The 11,172-nt window shown below is 36.2% G+C and overlaps 1 protein-coding gene across 1 annotated transcript in view; it reads right to left on the bottom strand.

The window, feature by feature from the left end:
- Positions 1-265: 265 nt before the first annotated feature.
- LOC134476733 (coiled-coil domain-containing protein 7-like) overlaps positions 266-11,172 on the bottom strand; it is a 40,899-nt gene continuing 29,992 nt past the window's right edge. The window contains exons 5-6 of the mRNA XM_063252417.1: positions 2,527-2,715; positions 266-393 (exon numbers count right to left, since the gene is read on the bottom strand). Of these exons, the coding sequence (XP_063108487.1) occupies positions 2,663-2,715 (53 nt within the window). The 3' untranslated portion in view covers positions 266-393; positions 2,527-2,662. The remainder of the gene's footprint in view (positions 394-2,526; positions 2,716-11,172) is intronic.

The following is an 11,172-nucleotide window of genomic DNA, read 5'->3' as shown; positions in this document are numbered from 1 at the left end:
ACACTGGACGTATCCTTTGTAGTCATATTATATTTAATAAATTTTATATAAATTTTAATAAATTTTATATTGGCTCTGATCTCTTTAGTACATTTCTGGTTTTAATATGAAAATTTAAAGCAATGTACTTATTTCTGAGTAAAATTTCTCTACATGAAAAAGGCACACATATACAGAAGTGATTTTTCTTTATTATAGGATCATACAGAATAGCTTTGGAAATACTTTGATACTTGAAGACCCATACATTTTCAAAACATGCAGAGTATACTATTTCATTTAATTGGCTTTAAAACACTCCAGAAGGAAATATAGTGGCATTAGTGAATAGCAAGCTGAAACGTCAGCAACAAAGAGTCTACGACCTCACAGGTTGTACCATGCAGTAGAGTTCTGAAAAACCAAAGAACAAATTTTTGTTTCTTTCAACATTTAACACACAAACAATAGCATTTCTGAAACGTACAGTTTTATACATTACTTGGTACTGTTACATTATTTGCATTTTTAAAATGCATGGAATCTTTCCTAAAAGATACTGGATTTCAAACCCATATGATCTTTCTTTTGATAGTAACATAGACTTCCAATGGCAGGAAGCTTCATGGACCAAGGACGATCTAGAAGCTATCAATATACTGAATTCTGGTGATCAGTACCTTTCATTCATTGCTGCAGTGTTCCGGCATTGTCTTAAAAAGTCATATCTCCTGCATTTCACTGATTGCCTGCACTCTAGTAAAAATTCCAGTTTGTCACTTCAGTGTTCACTGACGTAGATGAGAAAATGGTATTTTGAGAACTATTTTCTAAATCAAGGTAGGGAACTTCTTTCTGTAAGTATGTAATCAACCGGTTGGCTATAGATAATTCTTGAACTGTGCTTTCCAACATGGCAGCCATAAATTACAGATGACAGTTATGCTTTAAACTGTAAAAAAATAAAAATCTAGATTTTCACTTCAACCACATTTTGACAGCCTGAGCCACATAAGGCTCATAGCCCCATACTGGAGGGCAGAGCCATAGAACACATCTGGTTCCACGGAAAATTCTGCTGAAGAGTGCTGAAGAGAGATATTTTCCATAATTGCTATGAAAGAAGACAGTCTAACAGGAGGACCATCTAAATGGAACTAACTGAGATGAACTTGGTCCTTGGATGCCCTCTTCCAGTAGTTATAAGATTTGGATAAAAGAAGTCACTTGCAACAAATTTGCATGTAGGCTTTGTCATGAGTTAATTCTCATCAACTATAAGCTTTATGGTTGCATATTAAGAATCACATTTCTGAGAATCTTGTTTAATTGGTCTGGGAATGAGAACTGTGTCCTATTTTGTAAATAAGTTTGAGAAGCACTAAATTATCCACAAATTAGCTCATTGAACCACATAAACATTTCTGGAGGGATACAGCTTTAACTGAAATTCAGGTGTTTCAATGTTCTAAGGAATCACAGGTGTCTAATGGGAACTAACATGTATGTGACATAGTTATCTGGGTAGTCAACGGGGACAATCTAAGAAGTTGGAAATTTAGATAACCAGCAATCATAATCCATGACAAAGGGCAGGCTGTCTGCTCTGCTGAACTAAAATTTAGGTTGGAAAGAATACTACGAAGCAATGTAATCCCACCTTATTCACAACTCAGTTTTGGAAATTTACAGTAACAACTCATTTGTGCATATAGACTCCCTTAAATCCTTACAGAAATTAATATAGTTCATTATTATGTTATGTCTGGAGTATTTCAGAGAATAATCAATCATTAAAGAATATTCCACCTTCCATTCTCACAAGTTGAGGTTAAAAAAAAAGTATTCCACTTATTATCTCTCCAGTGACAGTTTATACTCAGTTCTGATTATTTATAAAATAAGTAGCTCATTTTTATTCTGAAAGCATGTAGATATCTTTAAAATGACAGGTTATGGGGGAAGGGAGCTATTTCAGATGTTTATTTCATCCTATATTGTTTAAGTAAACATCTAGTTTTTCTTGTTAATGTTTGACATGAAACAGAGCTATAAATACTTGTATTAGTATTATTGTTTATTGCTCTAATTCTAGTTAGGGAAAAAGAAATACTCAAGATATAAAAGAATATTTTGCAAGTTGAAATATCTATGTCAGTGATAATTCAGGCTGGATTTAGGAAAATGTCATCCAGTAATACTGTGGCTTTCTAGGGAACAGTAAAAAATTGATTAAACTGATAAAAATTTTATTTTAATGTTATAAAGCATTTGGTTGGCAAAAATGAAATGTTCCAAATTCTTGGCAGCTATATTTTATGGCACTATAATTTCCAGAATATGCTTTAATACAATATTATTGTCATGCATCTTTACTTCCTTAGCCTTTGACGGGTTGTGTTTCCACACTGACATTTTGAATAGGGTGAATATTTTCACTATTTGTGATTTAAAAATAATTGTTCACTTTTTGAAACCAATCAATGTGGCGGGGGAGCAATGAGAAGTGCTGGAATTCGCCTGCTGCTGCCCACGATCCCAACCTACCTTGGTTATGCACGGTCTCCAGCAGCGTCCACCGGCACACTGCTCACTGAGCATCACTGTCAACAGGTGTCGGTGCTTGCAACTTTCGTTGCTGCGTCCATGAATTAGCTCATGTTTATCTTGCTCAGAATTCCCTTCACTGTTTAAAGGATGGACGTGGTAGGGATTTTTGTGTAGCATTATTTACCACTTTAAAAAAAGTTGGAAAACATGGTTTTACTTAATTTCACTATATTTGAGATAATTTATTATATTTGACTATGTAAACAGGATATATGATTGATATATTGCTTTGGAAATGGAGCTCTACTCCATACACCTAACTGGTTACTGTTTTTATAGAAATGATGTTGGGGTGTTAACTTAGAGCAGTGCAAACACAGGGCAATGATTCTCCACATTTAGCACAAGAACTTGTGGGACAAGACGGCTGGGCTTGAGTCCCAGTGCTGCTGACTTGGTAGGTCCAGGTGGAGCCTGAGAACCTGCATTTTCAGCAAGTTTTCAGCGGTACCTGGGTGCCAGTTGGAGACCATACTTTAAGAAGCATTGCAGGAGGAATTTAAAAATTTCGAGTCCATTGGAATTTTGCTTTTAGACATACATAAACTATTCGTTTAGCTGGGCATCAAGGTGTACCCCTAAAATCCCAGCACTCTGGGAGTCTGAAGCAGCAGGATCCTAAATCCCAGACCAGTATGGGCAACTTGGCAATTTATTGAGACCTGTCTCAAAATAAAAAATAATAACAATGAAAAAAAGGTTGGGGTTGTAGCTCAGTGTGAAGCTTTTGGACTTAATTCCCAGTATCACTAAAGAAACATATAAATAAGCTTAATATGCATGTAGTTCTTCTAAAGATGAATCAGTTTTAAATGAGAAGCCAGTGTAAAAGAAAAAGACAAAGAGAAATTAGGGTCAAGAAGAAAATCAAGGCCAGTCCATTTCTGGGTTGAGGCCTATCCTGAAGCTGAGGGAAGTCAGGCCTTGGTAATAATGTATCTTTTGATCCCAGTGATGGTGGCAAAGCACTGTTTGTTGTATAGGAAGAAATTGAAACCGCTGAAGTCCATTTAACAGAGGCTTTGTCAAATAAACTATACTCGTGTTTTACGTTTTTTTTTTTTTTTTGAGACAGGGACTCTCGAAGGTAGTTCAGTCTGTTCTTCAGTTCACTATATGGACCAGGCTGGCCTTGAACTCATGGTGATTGTCTTGCCTTAGCCTCTCAAGCAGTGGGATTACAGGTGTGCATCACTAAATAAATCTGCACATATCCTATGGTAGGTCCAAATATAAAGAATTTTAAAAGAGTTAGGCTTATTTGGGTATTCTTGAATACCCAAATGAAAATATGAAAAAATTTTTATAGTTTTTTTGGGGGGTACCAGGAATCAGGACATCATGCTTGCCAGGCAGGCACTGTGCCACTGAGCTAAATCCCTAGCCCCTTAGCCTTTTTATACTTTAAGAAGTGGATAGGGAGGCTGAAGCTCAGTGGTCGATCACTTGTCTAGCCTGTGTGAGGCCGAGTTTGAGCTCCAGCATTGAGGAAAAAGAAAAGAAAAAGTGAAAATAAAGAAAAGATACATGATTTCTTTGAAGAAATATATACCCTTTACAATTAATAATATACTATTCACATTATACAGTACATTTCCAATTGAAAGTATAATTATATATACTTATATATGAAGTCAGTACAATAAACATTGATGCATGTTTTCTTTTAAAGCTATGCAATAAATTGTTATGACTGGTTCATCTTGAGAAGAATATGGTGAAGAAAATGTGGTTTTAATTGTTAATTTATACTTACTTGTGGTGGGTTAACTCTATCTTAAAATATCAATAATTCATAATACTACAGTTACTTTCATAAAATGGGACAATAATAAACGCTGGCAAAGGTACAGTCAGGTAAGAACCTCTGTACAGTGTTGGTGAGGCTGAAAATTGTGCAGCCACTTTGGAAAATAGTGCATCAGCTTCTTAAAAAATGTAACCTAAGTCTTTTATACAAGCAGCAATTCCATTAACAGGTGTATGTGCCAGGAAAATGAAAACATGTATGCTCACAGGAACATTTTCAAAATAGATTCTACGTGGAAATCACCCGGATGTTCACCAGCTGGTGGATGGGTAAGCACAAGGTGTTTCCTTCCATTCTATAACAAACAGAAGTCCTAATATATGTTGTGTATGCAGATGAACCCTGAAAACATTAAGACTCTGGTGTCTGATTTGGCACGTAAGAAACTTAAGTCACTTTTTAGATCCATCTAAGAGCTGTAGCCATATGCAAACTACTGTGCCTAAAGTTACCCTACAGTCAGAGACAAAGAATCACAACTTACCCAGAGCAGATGCGCGGGAGTAGAAAGCTTCCTAGGAGCGTTAAGCACAAGGAGAAGGAAACCTGGTGTAAACTGGCTAATTTGCTAGAGGGACAGAGTAGGGCCGGAGTGGGAGGAAGCTGTCTTAACAGAGCCCAACATTTTTCCAAGGGTTACCTCAAGGAATCCTGACTAGCTCTTCACAGCAAGATCAGAGAAAATTCCTTCAGATTACCAACAGAGGGAGAAAAAAGCAGATGTTTTAAAATATGCCAAGAATAATTCTGCTCTTAACCAGGCCTGCCTTTAAGAAAACCAGAGGGACTTCACCAGAGCCTGGTGGGGAAGCCATACTAGGGAAGGGAAACACCCAACTGCAGTGCTCTGGCTTTCCTGTCTCTGAAGGGGTGTGGTGGGAGCTGGAGAGCCCTGGGAAGTCAGCTCCAGGGCCTGGGCTCCCTAAAATGCTAAGATCCAATCACAGGATTACAGCGGGCTTCTTCATCAGCACATCAGTCCGGTTCTGTGGAGTAACAGGGCACTATGGCGATAAGAATACTCTACACACGGGTAGTATTTAATAAAGCTGTGGGGAAACATCCAAGCAACAGCAAAGACTGGAATCAGGACGTGGGAGAATGTTTAGCCTCTGGACATACACAGTATAAACTAACCTAACACTATAGGTAAATTTGGCTAGGATTCCCCATACATCATGTCTGACTTGTAACAAAAATGCAGTTTGAAGGCACAGAGGAAGTACTGTAACTAGACTCAGATAAAGGAGAATGTTAGAACTGTCAGATTTAGAATTTAAAACATCCAATATACTGAAGGGTCTAATACATAGAGTGGACATCATACAAAAACATACGGGCAGTATACGCACAGACATGGAAATTTTAAAAAACAACAAAAAAATCTGGATATCAAAACTGTCATACTGAAGTATTCCAAAATGGGCTAATTATTAGATGACATAGCTGAAGAATCTCTAAGCTTGAGGACATGTAAATAGAAACTTCCAAAATAGAGGAGTTAAGAGAAAAAAGACAGGAAGAGGGAGAAAAACAAAACAAAACAAAACAAAAAAGCCCAAGCAGAACAGGATATCCAAGAATTATGGGCCAACTACAAAAGGAATAAATATAAACAATGGGAAAACAAAGAGACAGAATCATGTAAAGCAGTGATTAAGAATTTGCTAGAATTAATGTAAAACACCAAACTATGGATCTAGGAAGTTCAAAGAATATAAAATAAGCTAAATACCTACAAGCAGCTGTATTATATTCCAACTGAAAGAAATCGAAAAGCCTTGAAAGACTCCAGAGTAAAACACACCTTAACTGTAGAGCAACAAACATAAAAATACAGCAGCCTTCTCGAATCATGCAAGCAAGAAGAGACTCAGAAATATTTGAAACACATAATAAACCAGATTCAGCAAGACAAACATTACATGTGAATGTTTGGAGCCTAAACAAATAAAACAACAACAACAACAACACCCAACACCACCCAAGTATGAAACTGGAAAGGAACTGTCATTAGACTATGACTCAGAAATATTTGAAACACATAATAAACCAGATTCAGCAAGACAAATATTACATGTGAATGTTTGGAGCCTAAACAAATAAAACAACAACAACAACAACACCCAACACCACCCAAGTATGAAACTGGAAAGGAACTGTCATTAGACTATAAAGAAAGGGAATAAAGACTGCAAGTGTAAGGAAGGGTAATTGGAGGTGGATAGGATCAAAATGTGTTACATATATAGATATCACATGAAAACACATGAATAATTAACAGTCAATAATAAAACATTAATAGTAATAAAAATACATTGTAAGAACTGAGAGAAACCCCCACCAACATGGAACACTATATTTTATTAAATTATTCTTCAAATATGAAGAGAAAAACTTTCTTAGAGGCCAAAAAATTGAGGGATTTTTTTTTGCCTGTAGACTTGCCCTGCAAAAAGATGTTGAAAGAAATTCTTTAGAGAAAAGTGAAAGTGAGTGAGAAAGAAAGGGGATCTGGGAAGAAATAAATGAGAGCAAAATAAAGTATTTGATTTTCTTAATCTTTATTGAGAAACAGTTTGGCCTGCTACTGAAAAGAGTAAAAATTAGGTGGCACTTACTCCCAGCACAGTGGAGTTTAACTACAAATTGCAGAAAGGCAGTGTGAAGCATCAGTCAAAAATGAAATCTCAAAAAATATTTGAGTCAGATAAAAATGGAAAGACATAGAGGGTAGCACAAGCAATGTTTAGAGGAAAATTTATAGCACTTCATGAATGTGTTAGAGAAGAAAAAAGATACAAAATTGGTCATCTAAATTTCCACTTTGGATCATTAGAAAAGATGGGCAAACCAATTCCAAAGTAACTGGAGCAATGAAACAGTAAAAATGAGAGCAAAAGTCAGTGAAGCTGAAAACAAGAAGAGAGAAAATCAACAGAATCAAATCTCTCTGAGGATATTTGAGCCAGACATAGACATGAAATATTAAAATACAAAAATAAGAAACTTCAGAGAAACAGAAAGGAGGCCTCGGCCTGAGAAGAGGAACAAGGACTAACTGCAGATGGTCTCCAGGAGCTGAGGAATTTTGCTGAGGTGGTAAAATATTTTAGAACAATGTGGTGATGCTGTATGCATCCACCCATATAAGTTGAATATGAATTGTACCCTTAAAATTGGTGAACTTTAGAGTAAGTTATATCGCAATAAATGTCAAAAATATCCATGAATTCATGTGTTGAAATTTAATCCCACCTGTGATTTATCACATGGGTGGAGTTTAATGCAATAGTGTTTAGAGGTGGGCCTTTGGAGGTGGTTAGGAAAAAACACAGTCATGAGGGTGAAACACCAGGATTGAATTCTGAGGACTTAACAATAAGAGTGAGAGATTAAAAGACACATACATGCTCGCTCTCTCTTGCCAGCTGACACCTGTACTACCTCAGAACTCTGCCCGTAGGAAGGTAATATAGCTCTTACACTTTGCATCTGCAGAGCCATGAATTGAAATATACTCTGTGTAAGTCATCCATTGGGTGGTGGTGTGTTAGTGGCAACACAAAACACACTAGTGACACTCCTGTTTATCTCCATTCCTGAGGAGACAGCTAAAGGCTAGCTCGGGAAGACTGGCATAACCACACAATAGGATGCTACGCACACAGTGAGAGTGGGTGATCTATATACAACAGAGAACAAGAGGAATCCCAAAGTTTTCACTATAAAGAGAAGGTATATGCTACATCATTTCATTTATATATCAAGTAAGCAAAAGTAACATAAGCTATTATAAATTAATACACCAGTTAGCCTCGTGACTGTGTAGTGACAAGTACAAAGGCAGGCTGAATCCTGAGTTGGTAAATTTGTTCTTGACATAAATAGCTGCTCAGTTTTAGGAAATTCATACAGTTAAAAACCTGTATGCACTATTTATTTTACTAGGTATTAAAAACAGTGATCAAACTTAGAGGTATTCAGTTTTGAGAATTCAGTAATCTGGAAGATCAAATGGCAAAAATATTATAACACAATATAAATACAAAGAGATGGGAACAGTGAAGGGAAACATAGGAGATTCGAAGGTCATGTCTGTTCAGAGGGCCTAACATTTTAATAGGATTTTAGGAAACAGCAAAAAGAAAGAGAAGAAGAAATTGCACAGAGTATGAGAAAATTTTAAAGCTAGAGTCTACAGATTGAAATGTTTTAACTAAGACCCAGACAGGATTTATGCAAAACATGTGCATAAAATTTCCTGAATTAAGGGAATAAAAAGAAACATCTTAGCAGGCTTTCAGAAAGAGAAAGACAAAGTACTATGTTGAAAAGGTCAGCACCAGAAACTTTGAGGTAATGGAATAACTCTGTATACCAAGGAAATAAATGGAAGATAAGAATCATATATCAAGGCCATATATGGTGGCACATGCCTGTAATTCCAGCACTTGGGAGGCAGAGGCAGGAGGATCGGTGTGAGTTTGAGGCCAGGCTGAACTACATAGTAAGACCTTGTCTAAAAAACCCCCATATATCCAGCCATGAGTCTGTTTTAAGAGGACTCAATTTCATTTTCACATATGCAAGTTTTCAGAGTTTATTATGTATAACCTACTTGAAGAAAATTTTCCTGAAGTTACTCTAACCAAATGAGAAAGAAATCAGTACAAAGAATTCAAACTGGAGAATGACAAAAGGGATAGGAAATAATAAGCACTGAGTCTGATATCAGTCATTGTCACATAGTAGGATTCTGGCTCAAATATGATGCATATCACTAAGAAAGGACATTACCACATACTGAAGTGTTCAATGAACAATAGTGTAAAATAATCACTAGTATTTATTTACCAAGTCACAAAGGAATCATATATAAACATCAAAAGAAGGAATATGTAAAAGTGTAGAGATGCAAACATACTGGGCCAGTGTGGTGCTGTGCACCTGTAATTCCAGCACCCTCGGAGGCGGAGCCTGGAAGACTCCACAAATTCAAGGCCAGCCTAGGCTACTTAGTGAGGTCAAGGTCAGCCTGAACTACAGAGTGACACCTTGTCTCAAAAACAAAACAAAATAAATCATGCAAACAAAAAAGGAGGGACCATGACCAAATATAAACACAGAGATGTTTAAATAAATATAAATCTATGTTCCTGTAATACAGTTTACAGGGAATAGGGAATTTAAGTATTTTTTCATTATGTCCTAGAATATGTATGAAAACCGTTTCTAAAATTGGACACATCGCTAAAAAGATGGTAATTAACTACTTAAAGCTAGTAAATATATGAATAACACCTATTTCAAAGGGTAAATACAAATGAAGCAATAAATTACCCAAAGAATTAAAAAGAATATTTCCAATAAAAAAGAGCTCAAAGTAATATTCAGAAAATACTTTTACTCAAATTCTTTTTTTTTGGAGACAGGGTCTCACTATGCAGTTCAGGTTGGTCTTCAACTCACTCTGAAGCCCAGGCTAGCCTCAGACTCACAGCAATCCCCCTGCCTCAGCCTTCTGAGTGCTGGGATTACTGGAATGTGCCACCACACCCAGCTTTCAAATCCTTTTACTGCATTAAAAAGGTTGAAAAATTAAGGATTTGTTTTCAAGTTAAAAAATTAGTGAAATGACAAAAAATAGAAGGAATGTAAAATAAAGGAAGTTAATAAAAATAACACTATAGCACTTCCTGTGAGTCAGCACAGAGCACAGGCTGTAGGAAGGACAACCAGATGCCAGCCCCTCCCAGTGCATTGGCTGGGAGACAAGAAAAGGTGGGGCACTCTCCACCCCTCCTCCACCATGAGCAATTGGCTGATCCAGAGAAACATGATAGCCCCTGAAGTAAAATATAACTTGATGCTTGTAGTGGTTAGTTTTTCATTGACTTTGCAGGTCTAAAGTTGGTAATCTGATCATCTATTCAAAGGATAACAATACACAGTACAGCATCTATGCTGTACAGGATCTCCTTCTGAAGGTGGTAGCCATTGTTAATTTCCTGTCATCTTGTTTTAAGGTTCTGTATCATTTTCATTATTTTGTTTGTTTTTATTCTGTTTTGTCTTGTTTGATTTTATTATATCTGATGGCATGGGCAGCTGTTTCAAAGATAACAATAACTATCTATCTATCTATATATATATAAAATGGTAGCTATTTTGGATTTACTATTATTTTGTTTTGAAGTCCTGTACTGAGTTCACTGTTTTGTTTTTACTGGTTCTATTCTATCCTGTTTTGTTTGATTTTTCTATATCTAAGATATGGAGAGCTATTTTGAAGACAACAAGAGGCATTATGGTAGTCCTTTTTGATTTCCTATTGTTTTGAAACCCTGTATCACTTACAGTGTTTTGTTTTGATTGGCTTTATTCTGCTTATTTTGCTTGGTTTTATTCTTTTTAAAATAAAAAAATTTAAAAATCCTACAGGTAATAAAATAGAAAAGTAGAATAAATAAAAGCAAATGCTAGACTTGGACTAACAATACTGGTAGAAAAAATAAAACAGAAGGTGTAAAAAATTTATAATACTATGTATGAATGAGAAGCCAAAATAATCAGTTACAGAAGAGATGGTAAAGTTCATTAATGATTATGTACAATTCTTTTATTCCAAATTAAATCAGAAAAGACATTTTAAAAAGCAGTATCTGGCTATTTGTGGACCGGGGGGGAGGGGGGTAGAGAGAACAAAGCCGCATCAGTAAGAAAATCCTGTCTGGGAACCAGTGCCATGCGTGGGCCACCACCCAACTGGA

Source organism: Cavia porcellus, unplaced genomic scaffold, assembly GCF_034190915.1.
Source record: "Cavia porcellus strain 051 isolate PalLab524CR breed Dunkin Hartley unplaced genomic scaffold, mCavPor4.1 scaffold_7, whole genome shotgun sequence".
Lineage (NCBI taxonomy): Eukaryota > Metazoa > Chordata > Mammalia > Rodentia > Caviidae > Cavia > Cavia porcellus.
The sequence above is the reverse complement of the archived record's forward strand: the minus strand, read 5'-3'. Positions and strand labels throughout refer to the sequence as shown.